The 17,074-nt window shown below is 38.2% G+C and overlaps 1 protein-coding gene and 1 long non-coding RNA gene across 9 annotated transcripts in view; one reads left to right on the plus strand and one right to left on the minus strand.

Annotated features, from left to right (window-relative positions):
- Positions 1–7,599, minus strand: part of LOC128075675 (uncharacterized) — a 23,424-nt gene extending 15,825 nt beyond the window's left edge. For 2 of the 3 annotated variants that reach the window (XR_008203951.1, XR_008203952.1), the window contains exon 1: positions 7,065–7,468. This is a non-coding gene — a long non-coding RNA (uncharacterized LOC128075675). Of the gene's footprint in view, positions 1–7,064; positions 7,469–7,506 lie in introns of those variants that run through there. The other variant, XR_008203953.1, reaches the window with a different exon arrangement.
- TEX9 (testis expressed 9) overlaps positions 7,473–17,074 on the plus strand; it is a 20,698-nt gene continuing 11,096 nt past the window's right edge. For 3 of the 6 annotated variants that reach the window (XR_008203949.1, XR_008203950.1, XM_052672694.1), the window contains exons 1-7: positions 7,473–7,856; positions 7,953–8,038; positions 9,197–9,260; positions 10,716–10,786; positions 14,068–14,116; positions 15,030–15,115; positions 16,431–16,606. Coding sequence is in view for 4 of the 6 variants with exons in the window: in XM_052672694.1 (XP_052528654.1) it covers positions 7,488–7,856; positions 7,953–8,038; positions 9,197–9,260; positions 10,716–10,786; positions 14,068–14,116; positions 15,030–15,115; positions 16,431–16,606 (901 nt within the window). In the remaining 2 variants the exon portion in view is untranslated. Of the gene's footprint in view, positions 7,857–7,952; positions 8,039–9,196; positions 9,261–10,715; positions 10,787–12,829; positions 12,910–14,067; positions 14,117–15,029; positions 15,116–16,430; positions 16,607–17,074 lie in introns of those variants that run through there. The other 3 variants (XM_052672695.1, XM_052672697.1, XM_052672696.1) reach the window with 3 other exon arrangements.

Below are 17,074 nucleotides of genomic sequence, written 5' to 3' on the forward strand. Positions count from 1 at the left end.
TGGGGCATCCTACAACTGGAGATGACTTCAGTTGCAATTGTGGGTGCTCAGCATGCTTAAAAATTAGGCCATGTATTTTTAAAAGCTATCAAATATTGTGCTGTTTAAATAATATCTCTTTTTCGTGTGGCAGAAATAAAAATATCACAAGAATTTCTGCTGGCTCTGCAAATAATAGCAATTGCTGTCAGCATTTGTTTATGAAAACCAGCAAAAACCAACAAAATAACATTCTCCCTCTACCCAACACTGAATTACACATTTATTACTATAATTAGTGAATGAGCTTGTGCCTCACATAAGCTAAAATTATTTTCCAAAGCAGTTTAATGCACTAACAAGTCACATGCATTCGTTTAACACAGGAGCACGTAGGTGGATTTTTACTTCATTTTACTACACTGCTACTGGATTTCAATCACAGAGCAGGAATAAGCAGAGGAGCCAAGGGCTGAATCGATAATACAGCATGAATTAACATTTCTTTTATCAAGCAATATAGAATGAGCAAATGCCAAAACATGTTATTCTAGTTTAAGGCTACACTGTGGATATAGAATTTGTGAATGCTAACATTGACACTTAACATTTTAGAACTTGTTTGTACTTGTTCGATAGCATTAATCTGCTTGGTGGTGCCACACTGTAATCAGTGAGTATTTTAGATTACCTCTTACCCTGCACTTAATGAAAAATTAAGAAAAATATGTAAGATGATGATAAAGGCCAGATCTGCTTTGCTGTTGTCAACTGCAAGGCAATTTTGAGTGAATTTATCTGCATTTACCTTTGATACACACACTCAAACATACAATGTGGCAAGTCTCACAACAGCAATGGAACACAAAAGTGTTTTCTAAATGATTTCTTTGCTGCCTACTATGTACAGAACATATTCCTTGAAGTGAAGAGGAACGGGATACAACTGATGGCACACCTATGCAAATAAAATGTTCATTAAAAGAACAGACACATTTGGCTCATTTAGGCTATAGGGTTTCTTTGGTACTAAGTACATGACTGGATTTCTCACCAACACCACTGTGGACAGTAACAGCAAATGCAGACCAGTAATGAAGAATGGAAATAGTATGAAGAGGTTTGCAGGTGCTCCTGCTCTAACTGCAGGGCTCTGCATCTGGGTGACAAGACTGTTTCTTTTCTAAAATCTGCCATGTTAAGAGCATATCCTTCTTTTGAAAAGTCGTTTCTTCTTAACAGCGGCTTGGTGTCTCCCTTAAATTTAAGTGAAATAGGATTTTTTTCTTTAGACAGAAAAGCTAACATACAAAATAGTTGTCTTAGTTCCAATGATTAAGTAAAAAATGTTTAGGAAAATATTTAGCTATATTATTTCCGGTTTGCAATAAGTAAAATTAAAGTTGGGTAGAAGGGGTCATTGTTTTATTTCAACTTCTGTAGTTTTTGTTGGAAATAGGATGAGGAAATAGCATGCTTTAGAAAAAAAGCAGTTGCATCCCAGAAGAGAATGACGAGCATCTGTCAAAACAGTCCGGTAGCAAAGCCTAAGGGACTGATTTTGGACGAAGGTTGAGATGCAGAATACTTTTTTTTTTAATTGTAACTTCTCACATGAGTGTGTTTCAGACAGGGAAGGGTACAAGATTTCTAGTTTCAGTGAAATTAATTATTACTTTGGGAACAGTGTATATATAATAGCAGTGCTTCAGTGGTAGCCTCAGTTAGGAAGTGATGTGTCTTACACAGCAGGAGGAATTTCCATCATCAGTGAAAAATACTTCTCCTTTGCTCTGATGTTGCCATGCTCCTGATGCTTTTTTATTTGTTTTCAATAGGCAGACTGTTGCATTGTTCAACTAACTTCTTGAGGGTTTGTTCTTGTTTGGTATGTATGGGCTTTTTCTGTTTGGTTGGTAGGTTGGTCGTTTTCTTCCTCCTCCAAAAAAAAAAAAAAAACCCAAACATTTTCCAACAAAAAATCATACACCTGTCATAACCTGGTAATATTACAGTGGCTACTTTGAAGAGTGGTGTGGAAAAGTATTTGCCAAACCTTTTGATCCATAGTAATCAGAACAGAAGTGCCCAAAACCCAGAGATTAAAGGATTAAGCCTCAAGAAAGACTTGTGGTATTCTAAGAAAATGTGACTGATGCTCACCACTTATTTTTTACAGTGCTGATGAGATTTAGTGTTTAAGGTCCTTTCCTGTTCAGACATAAAAGCTGCTGTAATCAGAGTATTACTAGGAAAAACTACTCTGGCTGGGGATTCAATATGTTTAAATTGTTGAGCCAAGGTTATTGTTTGGATTAGGTTAGAAAGGATGACATAGAAATAAGTAAGCTTCAATACTGCAGCAAAGCAGAGAAGAACAAAGAAAAATGTTTGTGTTTGTACATGGCATTCTGGAAACCCCAAGTATGCTAGTGATAGCTATATAAAAATAATTCAGAATAGCCTAGCAACTAGATATTGTATAGCTATGTATAAAAAGCCACTAGGAGCAGAATAAACATTTCCACCAAACTGAAACCAATATGAAAGCAGAACTGGAGGCAGTGGAGATGGAAAAACTTATTAGGACAGCTTGCCCATCCCCCAGACCTCTTGTCCCTTGAAACCCGTGTTCTTGGTTCATGCATACCTCTTCTGTGTGTTCTGCTACACAACACTTAATGCATAAACAACTAACACCCATTAGTGTCATCCTACAAAACATGCAATAACAGGCTAAACTGACAGTAAACCGTTCTAGGATATCTGTTGGCAAGTCCAAAGATTTTTTGCAGACTTCATATATCCAAACAGCTAGCAGCTTTTTCATAGGAAACACACAGCTATTGATAATATTTGGTCTTCTTTACAATTTAGAGAGGCATTGGAATTGGATACTGGAGAAAATATCAGCATAAGACTCTGTTCAGATATGCAATTATGGCATTTCAAACATTGCTGGATTATTATTACTGATTAGGGAAAAAAACAACACAGCAGCTGTCTGAGGAATTCCCTCCATGTCTGGATTATTGATTTAATAGCTACACATCATCTAGATCTTACCACTCCACTCATGTCTGAAAATGAGTTTGCACTATTATTTTCTCTGTAACTGGACAAGAATTATGTATTTTATTAAAATCAGTCTGATCTGGGGGAGAGTTCAGGATTGGTTGTTATTTCCACTGAAGAACTTCACACAATAGAAATACAAAATACCAACTGTATCTTTGAAAGTAAAAATTAAGGTATTTAGAGCTAAAAAATAAAAATAAAAATTGACTTTTCAGAAAAGAAAGTATTGAATTTCACTTACAATTGACTCAAAAATTATCCTTTTCCTTTTTACCCCTCTAGACAATTGGAGGTAGAAAAATGAAGCAGAAATGTAAAACACGAAAACTATTGTAGTGTGAAATGAGATGTAAGTGTTACACTGGCTTAGGTTACAGTGATACACTTAAGCTGTGGTACAGTTAGGAAGGCTAAATAGATAGATGGTAGACAAAAATTGCCTGCTAACTTTACACCCCTTGCCTGTCCACGTGTGCTGCAGTCAGCCAGTCTCTGCTTTACTTCCTTATTGCTTGGTTCAGCCTGCTCAGGCTGTGGTTTTTGCTCTGCACGAGGCTCCCTGTGCATGCCCTGCTTGTGAAGCATGCAGATAAGAGGCATGGTGTGAGCGGCAGCTTATGTCACGTGCACGACAAGATATGGCAGTGTTGCGGGGTACAGTGCTGCAAGAGGCAGCCCCAGGAATACAGAGCTTCTTTGAGAGCGGATTGGATTGCTTTGGATTCACTTGCCTAAAAACGTGGGTGTTGACTGAGAAAAGTAACAGTATTCAGAACTGAGAATGTAAACATAGTACAGTAAACACTCTATTCATGAGTGCTTACCCAGAGCAGGGTAATCTAAGCAGTACAGACTGTCCTGGTCAAAGAAACTTGCATACATATGAGAATGATACAGTTTGTGTTTTACTGCCTCAGTAAAGCATCCCTCTTTCCTAGTATGGAAGGTGCAGCAGACAGCAGTGAGTCCTGTAAAAGCCATTTCCTTCTAGAGTTGGGAGTCAACAGAGGTGGTATTTTACTACAGGCCTCTCATATATGAATTGAATTGAATTTAGTTCTACCACATTAGCAAGCAAAACAATACATAAAACCCTTAATGTGATTATTGGTCTAAAAATGGTGAGACTTGTGCACATACATGATGTTACTTATGCTATTTATTTGTTCAGCATGGGCCTAAAAAAGCAACAACAAAACCAAACCAACCTGAGCAGCTGCATCAGTTGCTGGCTCTCTAACCTGCATTTACAATGATTTTTGTGGAAGAATATCTTGTCCTAAAATACTATTGTGAATATGTTGCCCTAAAATTCTAGTCTGCCTGTTTCTGACAAGTAATGAGCACACACATGGAAATAATGTGTCTTCCCACAGCGTTAGCTGTTGACAGTATTCAGGTTCCTGCAAAATGTCACAACTTTCAGGAGAGGTGTGGAAAAGTCTACATAATGAATAATGAAGACACTAAGCCAATAAGAATATACTATGAACAAAAAATGTATCTAAAATGTTGAAGAGAAAAGCTCAATATATAAATTCAGGTATATATATAAAGTTAGGTTTTCATATTTTTATTGGAGGAGGGAAGGAAGATTACGAAATTAGCGCCTGCAGAAGAGGACCAGAGGTAACAATTAAATAATGCCTGTTCTTTGTTCTAATAAAAAATAAACACTGTATATTGATCCTCAGCTGTCTTCTGCAATAAACTATTCTAACACAATAGCTATTCACAGCCTTCTGTTCTAAACCACTCCTACCAGCTATACTTATTCAGCTCCTTTATTCTATGATCTACCTGCTGCTTTGCTGAAAGATCAACAACACAGCGACCACTTAACTTGTAATGCATGCTTTTTTGTTAGAGCCATGTAATTCTGAGACCTACTGAAACCTTCTAAAATAAATATGAAACACTTAAAAACCACAGAATGAAGACGTGCTACCTTTAATGATGGAGAGATACTAGCATTAGGTCCCAGCAACAGCTCAAAATGATGGCAGGTATTGATCCATTCAAAATCGCCATTTTGTTTCAAAATGACAAAAACATTTTGATATCACAATCACAATGCTTAAATTAACTTTCTGAAAATAAATGAATGGAAACTGGAAATCTATGAACAAAAAATGCTAGATAAATCTCAGACCGTACCAATGCTAGGTTTTCAAGTGCTTTTTTGCAGATAAACATGATAAATTTTTAAAGCCCTGTATGTATCTTGCTATTGGCTGTCCTCTTTGACATAAGCCTATTCTCTACCCAGTTACCAGCTAAGTATTATAGAATTAACCACGACTGTTAAGGTCACATGAAATCAACATAAAAGTGATAAAACGTGAAGGGATCAAGAATATAACACAATCTCTTATTTCTGTTTCCTAAGTCTCTGGAGAAGTACTTTAAAAGTTCACTTATTAAATACTTATCTAAACATTCTAATCTTTTCATATTATTTCACATAAAGGTAGTTGAATTTTAAATCCAGTACTGATTGGATTTAAATATTTCAATAAATCATATTAAATAAATCATGTTCTGAATCATAGAAAAATGTGCAAATCTGCAATCCTAGTATACGTTTATGTTATCATTCCCATAGGCTTTACACAAAGAGAATGTTGTGTTGCAGTGTTAACATATTTAATCATTTATGATATAACAAATTACCCCTCTTTTGTTTATTAACAGTTAGCTAAAAGCTGGCTAGAAAACTACTGACTCTAATCTCTTTAATTTCAACCAGTGATTTTGCTGCCTGAGTATCTAGCTACTGGAGATCCTCTAGCTGATATTTTTGGCATTTTTAGCCTGCCACGACTGTACAGCTTTATCGAATAAGAGCTTCAAAACCAGCAGCTATATTTCTAAAATATTCCAGTCTGGAAAAAAAGAAAAAAATACTCTACTTTGGGGGGGGAAGTATTAATTGCCTTTGGAAAGAGCATGTCTGTCTTTATAGCTTTCATCCTACTACCCTTGTCATTCTCTAGCTCCTCTGTTTCTCTTAAATTCCTCCAATATCTCACTATAGAGGGTTAATCTTAATTTATAGAGATTATGATGTTGATTCTAAGAGAGATTAAACAACTTACTACTTAACAAAATCTATCCTTCCCTCTGTGGAGGTCTGGTTTTTACAGTTGCTATCTCTCTTCCTTGTTTCTCCCAATCAAAAGCTTAACTCTGTGAGTTAAGCATGTCATTTTTTAAAAGGCCACCACTAACCTATTGCTATTCTGATCAGTCAAAAAAATAACTGTAATGGATTGACTTCTTAGCTGATTATTTTTTCCCCGAAGCTCTGTAACTTTTTTATAAAGGCTCAACTTATTCTCCCATATCAATACCAATGTTACCCTCAAGGACTTTCATTTTCTATATTGTTAACCATTTTTGTTTTGTGTTGTTTGTTTTTTGCCTTCTGCTAATCACATTTGTCCTTTCATTTCATTCCCATTTATCCCATTACACTTCATGTCTCAGAACTCTGTCATCTTCTCCATGCACTTCTGTTTTTTCAACTAATACTTCCACAGAAAGCCTTCAGCTATGCACAGAGCCTCTATGTTCAGTCAAGCAAGCCTTTATGAATTCCCCCTTGCAAATTTCTTCATTGAAATCACAGTCTATATAATTCAATGTATAGAGCTGTATTACTGTTGCTATATAGATATCCAGATATATGTATAAGAAGAATCACCAAGGTTGGAAAAGACCTACAAGATCATCCCATCCAACCATTCGCCTATCACCAATAGTTCTCACTAAACAACATCCCTCAACACAACATCTAAACATTCCTTAAACACTTCCAGGTCGGTGACTCCACCACCGGCCTGCGCAGCCCATTCCAGCACCTGACCACGCTTTCAGAGAAGCAGTACTTTCTAACATCCAACCAGAATCTCCCCTGGTGCATATGTGGCTGTATGTATGTTTGTGTGCAAAGACAGACATAAATGCTGATGAACTGACCCTGTTAAGGCCATCTGGATCCGTACCTCTGACCCTGGAACTCCATGCTGCTCAGTATGGTGCTTTTCTGATTCTTCCTCAGAGCTGCAGTGTACGGATCAGTGCAGGACTGAGGGGCTGCCAGCGAGGGAATCAACCATCGCACAGAGGGGCATCATCATCTAGAAACATGTGAGAGGAAACATCACTGAATGAGCAGATGAGGGGGAGAGCCACATGTGAAAAAGGGAATGAAGCAGTGGGAGACACGGAGAAAAGCAATGAAACGAAACAATGTGGAGGTGAAAAACAAGAAGACAAGGCTAAAGAGACCATAAAGCACACAGATGAGAGAGCTAAAGAACAATCCGTGGGGTAGGACTGAAACAACTGCCACCACGGAACAATGACGGAACCACAGGCAAAACCAAAAGGTTCGAAGGGAAGAGAAGTAATAAAGATTTAGTAGAATGTCGTGTATAATGGCACCTCAGAACACGTCTCTTCTCTCTCGCCCAAATGGCCGGCAGCCCAGTGACATACTGGGGCCTCTGGTCAGGGCTGGGGGCTCTGCCAGAGGGCTTCCACACGGTGCACGAGAGGGGACGTGCGGCCAATCGCTGCACTTTCTCCACTTGGCAGCAAGGTCTGAAATGTGGCCGCCGCTCGAAACCAAGGGCTACGGAAAGCGGCAGGGAGAAAAGAAAGCCGTGCCTCGGCCCATAGCGGCGGAGTGGACGGGAGACGAGCGGGGACGGCCGGTTGCCGTGGAGAAAGCAACGCCGCGCGGCAGCCTGCGCGCGAATAAAATGGCGGCGGGCGGCAACGGCCCGTCGCGGGTAAGGCAGCGGTTTGGGCGCGGGGCGACGAGCGGGGAGGCGGGAAGCGGCGCGGTGCAGAGGGTGCGGGCCGCACGCTGGTCGCCCTCGTTGCAGGTGTGCAGAGCGCCGGGCGGCCTCTCGGAGCCCGCCGGGAGCGGCGCGGTAAGCGGCGATCTGCTGGCGCGGGAGGAGCACTACAAGTAAGGGGCGGCCTGGGGGCGGCGGCATCCCCTGCTCGCATCCCCTGCTCGCATCCCCTGCTCGCATCCCCTGCTCGCATCCCCTGCTCGCATCCCCTGCTCGCATCCCCTGCTCGCATCCCCTGCTCGCATCCCCTGCTCGCATCCCCTGCTCGCATCCCCTGCTCGCATCCCCTGCTCGCATCCCCTGCTCCGCTCGCTGCGGGCTGGCGGGAAATCGATCCCCGCTGTCCGAATCTCTGAAGCGCTCGTTCAAGAGTGCGCTGAGAACGAGGCTGTAACTTCTTTCCTTCCGTCAACCCCGGGGCGGCTGTGCACTGCGCTGGGCATCGCTTCGCTCAGGGGCTTTCGGTTTTGCTACTTAACAAAATGGCGTTACTCGTCCTACTAACCTGCATATGAATATGGTGACACGTTTTAATTGTATATTCACGTCATTGAACGCCACTGCTTCTATAATCCCTGCTTCAAAGTACGCTTCGGGATCGTGACTGAAAACAGAAGTGCTGTGGAGTTAAGGATGTAAAATGCGGTTTAAGCAGTAACATGACAGAAAACAAGGACACCCTTTCTGTCTCAGAAGGGCTGTGCAGCCTGGAGGAGAGGAGACCTGAGAGCGGCCTTTCAGTATCTGAACGGGGGCTGTAAGAAAGAAGTGAACATGCACATCAGCAGGGTGTGCTGTGACAGGACAAGGGGAAATGGTTTCACATTAAAGGAGGGGAGTTTTATGCTGGATATAAGGAAGAAGTTTTTACAGTAAGTTTGGTGAGACACTGGCACAGATTGCCCAGAGATGTGGGTGCTCCATCCTTGGAGACACCCAAGGTCAGGCTGGAGAGGCTCTGAGCACCTGAGGGAGCTGTTAGGTGTGCCTGTTCAGCGCAGGGGAGTTGGGATAGATGGCCTTCTAGCATTCATTCCAACTAAAGCCATTCTGTGATTCTATTACAGTCTAAACATGTGTACACGGTGTTTTATTACTATAGATTTGATAGAAAGCCAGGACACTGATGAATAATACCCTGTAGTATTTGCTGCTCCTTTGCAGGAGTTATTGAAATTTCACTTACTTCGGGCAGGTGCTAACAGGCTCACATGTATATCTTTAAATGTTTCAGAAACTCGGTGACAAGCATTGTTATTGTACTCTTTCAGGAAACTGAATGCAGAATTAGAAGCAAAAAGAGAAAAACTGATGCGTCAGACCGAAGAAGTCATGGTGAGTAGGTTATGCAGGCTGTTACATAATTCAGCCTTGGTTCACATGGACGCCGGGTCAAGTTTCAAAAGAAATTATTTCGACCGTGACAACTAAAAGTAGTTTGGTTTCAGATTCAATCTAAGCTTTTCTTGCCTTTTCTCAACCCCCTTCCTTCAAAATTGTAAACTTTACTAAAAACACATGCAGTAATAGTATATAATAGAATTTCATCAGATAAATGCATATTCACATAACTGTGTAGAGCATTTGTGCACTTATACATAAGATCAGCTAAAAAAGCTTTTTATGATGGTTAAATATAGTCTCTGCAACGGTTTTATGTCTTAAATAAAATGCTATTTTGGTATTTGAAAACCAGATGCTGCAATAACTAGTGAAATACATAGCTGAAGCTGACAGGAGTACAAAGAATAAGCAATATAAATAGAAAATATGTACTTAGTTAGAGGGAAACTTTCTTAAAACAGAAGAAAATTTCCTGTTTATTGTTAGTATTATCTTTAACATTAGTGTGGCTTTGGGCCAATTTTTATATGAAAATTGGTCAAGTTATTAAAAAAAAAGAGAGAGCTGGAGTGATCTGTTTTATACCTAAGACACCTTTAGAGAACGTCCCCTCCTTCTTAGAAATTTTCAAAATATGGTTTCACTCAAATAAAAAAAGCTTAAAAACCAAAATATTTTGCGTATTTATTAAACTTCATTCTTTGTGTACTATGAAAGCATACATTCCTCTAGAGTTCTGGTAAGTTTGAACAGAAGCAGATGAAGCACCCAAAATAGCATCTAGTCTCTTTCCTTTGAAAAACAGCAACAACCAAACCACTTTTTTTCCCCCCTCTAAATGCAGCTGCAGATCAAATATTGTTGGGACACTTAATAACCCATGTAGCACTGCCTGATTGCACAGATGCACATTTAACAACAAAAGATAAGCAAGTCAGAATTTAAAAAGAAAACAGGATAACTACTTTTAGCTCTGGATTATGCTTTCTAACTGTTTCTTAGCAACACAGAAGCTATCTCAACATTTAATGTTTGACTAAATTGTTCTCTAAAGAACATAACAGCATATCAATGTCTGAATTATGGCTATATTGTATGAATGAAGACTTATATTTAAGCCTTGTGGTGTAATACAGCAAACTGAAAGTTTGTTCCACTTGCTATACATTTCTACCTACACATTTCAGAGAAAGGGAGGATAACAGCATCTAAGATGATAAGTTTGCAGAAGCTTTAAGTTACACTTTCTGAAGCAGAAATAAATATTTGGGGATAGCAGCAGTTTTTTGATTTCAAGCTATCTTTTCTTATGTTTAAAAAATCCTTTTCTACAGTAAACTTAAGTGGCCACGTCTACTATAGTTTCACTGTGATATATGAATATATAATTTCTCTTTTATTGTTCGAATTCTCCCCAAATTTACTTCTGTCTTTTCCTTAATAAAGAAGAGCCAGCAAGAGACACTATCTAGACCAATTTCAGTACAAACTAAGTACTGTGAAGATGACAAACTGAGGTACGTACTTTACAATTGCTGTGCGTATTTCATGGGGAATCTCTGGTAATCATCTGTACTCCCTGACTTGTCCTAGTCATGCTTTGCAGCATAGACCACTGAATTAGTGGAGTGTAAATATGATCCTATTGTTTTAAATAACTGATACTAAACCAGTGTTCCTTGTTTTCGTACAAGTCTTAATTTTGCTGAAATAGTCTATCTAGGAGACTAAGTAGTTCAAGTATCTGTAAAAATGCAAGTAACCAGTTTTGCTTATAAAGAAATAGTTTTTATCTTCATTCTAATTTTACTTGGCTTAAGTGCTGTAGAACAGGAAATGCACTGTTTAAAGAAATAGCAACAAAAAAACCCACAACAACAAAGAAACCCAAGATAGACAAACATTCAGCTGCCACCATCTGGAATTTTGATATCATTACACTTTACATACTTTTAATCTGTAAGAATTTATGCCCAAATGTGGGTTTTGGCCTCTATGTTCAAATCTGTTAGCTGTAGAGTGGTACCTGGCAGTATTTACTCAGTTGTTCAAAGGTTTGTATATTGGTAGCACTGAAAGTAGCTAAGTTGGAGATATGCTAATATACAGTTTAATGGGGATCTGATCTACTATATTACCAAATTTGTGTGAAAAAGTCTGTGATGGAAGCCTGTACACCAGTAAAAACCTTTGCTACTACAGTAACAATTATTTCTGAGCTATTTTGAGGCTGTTTCTGAAGTTGTGAAGGTCAGGAAAAAAAAAAAAAAAACAAATAAAAAATGCACCATCTCTTACTGGTATAGTCTTGCATTGTAAACATATTCTAGTGCATAGATGCTCTTTAGTATTATATTCTGCTGGCTGAATTTTGAATACTTGACAGAAGATTTCTATGAATTTCAAAACAAAGTTGAACTATAGAGTAACTTTACAAATTAATGTGATCAGAGGAATGAGCCCTATAAAGAGAATTAGCAGCTATGGTGGTATACATTTGAAATAAATGGAAGTGCTGGAATCATTATGAAAATGTTGGTAAGTAGTGCATCAGAGCAGCAGCTAATCTACCAATTATCTACATAAATTAAAAGATCTCAAAACAAGCACTGTGTTCTGGTAAACAGGGATAGAAGAGAATTGAAATCCCATGCTGGAGTGAAAAAAAAATACAAGCGTATGTTAGAAATCAGGCACACTGATTATCCATGAGTGAACATTGAGGCCATTCAATTAGATTAGTTCCAAGTATTTGATATTTATTTTTCCTGCAAAATTATGCAAGCAAATATGCCATAAATCCACAGGAAGCATCTAAAATCTTTTTGAAGCAAGTTTCATTATTTCCTGTATGGAAAATGAACACTAGAGACACTGGAATGAAGGGAAAACATTGAGATTAAGAGACAGGATGAGAAAAAAGACGAGTGGCAAAAATTAATAAGAAAAATATTCAAGTCATTCTCGAGGGATGTATTTTAAAATAAGTAATGGAGGAGATTTTATAGCTCATGTTTTTGCAGAGAAATGCGAATTACCCAGAGACAAAGCAGCTCCACTGACACTGCATTGAAATCAGCTTTTGTTTACACTTTTGCTCTTCGGAGCATCACCAGGCTCACAGAGATGGGATCTGTGTGCGCATGGGCAGGCTTTGAATAGGATTAGCAAAACACAAAGGGTTTGCTCATGCACATGCACCTCGTATGTACGTGCTGAGATGGAAATGCTAAACATTAGCTTCTCTTTCAGTGTCACTGCAACTGTCTAGCTGCCTATTTTATACCTTTTCACGTTTTACATATTCATTTCACTTACTGAGCAACTACAGAGCTGTATTGCAAGGCTTTAAAAAAGTGTTGTGGGAAAGAAGAAGAAAAAACTCTAATAAGGATAAACAAATTTAAGAAATTTGGTGAACGATGAGGTTTTTATTTGTTTTGTGAGGAAGGCTGGGGACAAGGGACTCAGTAGGAACAGATCAGTCTATTGATCAAAAGAATGCTTTGTTTTTTTTGAGCATCAAATGTTGTATTTTCTTATTTTTCAGAAAATGTAACTGTTATTTCTGTGGCAACAACTCCTCACTTTCTACATCTTCTAAAACTAGCCAATAGGAAGGGAGCATGAGGAAAATAGGGTAAATAGACAAAAACTAATCATCCTATTCTTGAAGTCTGTTGCCAGCCACACAGATAATTTCTCCTGTGCTGGTTTTGGTTTTGTTTGGATTTTTTTTTTTTTTTATTAGTACATTCTGGAGCTTTGTTCAGATAATTCTTGTTGCTGAATGGGTGTCTAAAATTTTTTAAAGGCAAAACCTAAATATTTGTCTAGGTCAGCTGGACCGAAATGCTGAGGTGACTTCATGTGCCTAAAATTTAAAATTTATTACAAATATAAGCTTACATGTTAATTGAGGAGTTAGAAACTGTAAAAAGTGGTAGAAAAAGGTAATCATTCAGGGGATTGATAGAGATCTACGTAACTCTGAAAACAAAGAAATTGTACATCTGACATGAAACTTGAATAGTACACAACATGCTAAAATTTTCTGCTGTCTTCCAAAATAATCATTTAACCTGAAATTTGGTTTTCAGCCAAATAAATAGATAAGAAAGCTACTCTTTCACTCCGTCCTCCCCACTCCCCCCCAATCTATAAAATGGATACAATATTGGCAATATGTATTTCAGAGGAAATTTTGTGAGACTTTAAAAATTTACTTTAAATAAATTGCTCCCATCTCCCGTTTATTTTACAGTCCCTGTCAACTGCCAACAGTCAATGTAAGCATTTCCATTCTCAGAGGTAGAGAACACAGGCCTATATCTTTATTGTTTTGCATTAATTCACTTATTGGAATGTCAGGTGAGCATCTGAGTCACTGAACTGCTGGTGAACTTTGGTCCTGTTGCCTGTCTCCTGCTGAAGCTGTTAAGGCTCCATCCATACACTAGCTAAGTGCTCCCTGGTACAGGGAATCACTGGTCATATTTGCTGCAGTTACCTGCACTGCAAGAGATGAGATTCAGATTCCAGTACATAAGCAAACTGTTGTGTTGGAGACCATAATGGAGTGATTATCCTAGACTCCTCAGGTGATTTATGCAGCAAATGAGATAGAATGGAAATGGGAATGAGACTGAATTTATGATTGGACCTGGCATATGTTCCTACATTCTGCTGATGGTAGATACATCTAATGTTACTCTCCTAATCCAGGTGATGGAGGATTGTTATCACAAAAATGTTGATTTTTGCTATACTCAGTGAACTTATTTTTTTTTTTCTGCAGAGATCCACTCTTTCTTAAAGTTTCATCTCTTATGCACTCTCACACCAAGGTATCAAACTCAAAATTATTCTAACTAATTTTGCTTCTGCCTATTTCTTCTGTTTTTGAGGCCATGCTGTATGGGGCTTACATGGGTAGGGAGCCTGAGGGAAAGGATGCTCAGAGCAGACTGTTACAGGGACAGATGGAGCAGCATCTCCAATACTTCTGCAGCTCCACCACTGGTTAAGTAGGCTTCCATTATATTTCATTTTTGTATTTTAAATTTCTCTTCTGTAAAAGCTTATTTGTCACTTGTAAGTACAAAACATAATTCGTTTCTTCCTTTCCCCAGTGTAATACTAAGGGCAGTTCTACAGCCTTTTTGTGGTCAAAAGAATTTAATACGGGATGGAAAATGCAAAGGAAAAGGGAGATTTAAATTAGGAACAAAGTAATGTAACTTGCTGGTCTCCAATTAGAATTACAGTGAGTTTTTCAGCTGACAAATTAAAGTTTCCAGAATGTTCTTCACACCATTTACTTGGATGAAAGAAACAAAATGTTGTTAGATCTTTCTTTAGAGATCTTAAATTACAACAGTACTATTTTTTTGGAAAAGGCATTTTTGAAGACACGATAAACAGTGTTCAAAGAAACACAGTCCACAGCAAATAGTTAATAACTTGATAATACCTGGGAGCCTTATTATCAATTAAGTTATTATTTATTATGAGTGCATCTGAAAAAGAGCCTACCAGGTAGCAATGTTTCAATGTATATAATTTGGGCATATGGGCATAAAATATGCAACATAATGACTAGTACAAATAAAACTGAATAAATCTAAGATACTGAGACTTTGGAAATCATATGTTGGGCATGAATATATGAAGAAGGGGGGAAATAAAAAGACAAAACACATGCTAGCAACAAGTCATTACTAACTAATAAAAATCCCTGTTTTCTGGGAAATTTTACAGCCATCAAACAAAAAGAAATGTGCTTCTGCATCCATGGTTCAGAATAGAACGTATTCTGGAAATAAAGGGAAAAGAATAACATCAAGGTATATTACACGTGTTTTGTTGTTGTTTGTAATCAAGAATTTGGGGTTTTGTTTTTGTCTTAGCAGGGTGTTTTTATTCATACATGCTTCTACATTTATATATATATATGTATATGATATCTGTATGACAAAATGCACCAAATTATTTCTGTAGTCAGCTCCCCCAGGTAGCTGTCTGGTTACCTAAACTCACCTCCACTCAAGCTTTTCTGGAGGCTGACAAAGTTAAGCTCTGTTAATTCTGTCAGTAAAAGGATGCCCAGTGAGCACACTCGAAGTGCATCTGGGGTAAACAGAGTTCACAGCAGTGATGCAGGCTAATTTGTGATCAGACCTGTTATGGGAAACATGAGGCCTTCTAGCTTCTCTGCTATTTTGGTGAATCTAGGGCTACAGAACTAGAGAAAGTCAGTAACAGTACCACAGCCTCCTGGGGTTTTCAGTTTTTGCTGAACAGCTACATCTCTGATAGCAAATGCAAGGTCCTAAGACCAAGAAATTGGGTTCTGAACAGAAGAGTAGAGAAATAACAGAAAAATGTTTGTGGATAAAATCCTGAGCGCAAATGAAAACTGCCACAAGAGAAAGCATGGACACATACCAAAATAGGATAAAAATGGTCTGCAGAGCGACAGAACACAGAATCAGTACTGGCCAAGAACATCTTTTGAGATGTGGGAGTCACTTGTGGACCCTTTCTACCTCCTGGATTCCACTGAGGTTGTTGTGCTGACACCATATAATGAGATTTAGGAATAGAGTTGCACAGGTGCAGAACCTATAAGGTGAACTTAGAGTTGTAGGAGAAGGTGACCTATGCAGCATCTGTGTTGTATGCATTGTGTTCACTGCTGTTATAAAAACTAACATTTGCAACTTCTAGGATTAGTGAACTGTCCTATCCAATAATAAGATTAAAACTAACAGTCAAGGGAAAAAACTGAAATTTAAGACAATAGTTAAGCCCTAAAGAGCATTCCTGTTTCTTTTCCCTACTCTGAGGTATGAAATTGTTGGATGAGAAAGAGGCATACTAAAATCATCCTCGTAGAAAATAGTAATTTATCTGCTTCTACATTATAATACAAAGGCTGTTGTAATCATGTGGAAGATAATAGTATTTTACATAAGGAAAATGAGAAATTGCCATTGGTTAGTTTTTGGGAGAGCAAGCAATGAAGTTGCATTACATACAGCAAATACTGTATTTCTGTAATTTTTGCTTTATATTTTAAATGTAAAACAGTGCTTTTGGGTTTTTTGTTATTGTGGTTTTTTTTGTTTTTTGTTTTTTTTCCTTCTTGCTTGATTTTAGTTCAGAAATCAATCTGGAAACACAAAATGCTGATGATGTTGCAGTGTTGGAGGATTGCACTGGTTTTTCTTTAGCAAAAACAGTGAGTGAAATTGAAGGAAAAGTAGAGAAAGGAGGCTTGCCAGATTGTCTGGATGATGATATTATTCCAAACACTGCAAGTGAAGTTGGAGCAGGTAGGTTTCATATGTTATTTGTACTCCCTGACTGCTAGTAATGATTTCTCCTAAGGGGGGAAAAGAAAAAATTATGTAGAAATTATAGGGAAAGTTTTATGCCCTTAAGTTATACTGTGTTAAAATGAAAAGGTTTTTCTTAAGTAGTCCTAAAGGAAGATGAGGTCATATGTGAGTAATCATGGGGGGGAAAAGTGAATTTTTGTCTTGATTTCCTTCTTTACAAGAAGACATCTGAACCTTTAAAAATGTTGAATATATGGATAGCACAATTTCAGGAAGCAGAAATACATGATGCTCAGCTTATACTTCCAAAAAAAATAAACTTCAGGTTTTTTGCAAATTCTGCCTTTAGAGAAAAGATTCTCCTCAAATCTGTGGATTAAGCGGCTTGAGTGAAGTGATGTTGCTGTTACAGTGCATGAATGAGGACCCTCCAGATATTTGTGCTCTGAGTTAATGTTGCTT

The sequence above is a fragment of the Tympanuchus pallidicinctus genome, unplaced genomic scaffold, assembly GCF_026119805.1.
Source record: "Tympanuchus pallidicinctus isolate F22 unplaced genomic scaffold, pur_lepc_1.0 scaffold12, whole genome shotgun sequence".
Lineage (NCBI taxonomy): Eukaryota > Metazoa > Chordata > Aves > Galliformes > Phasianidae > Tympanuchus > Tympanuchus pallidicinctus.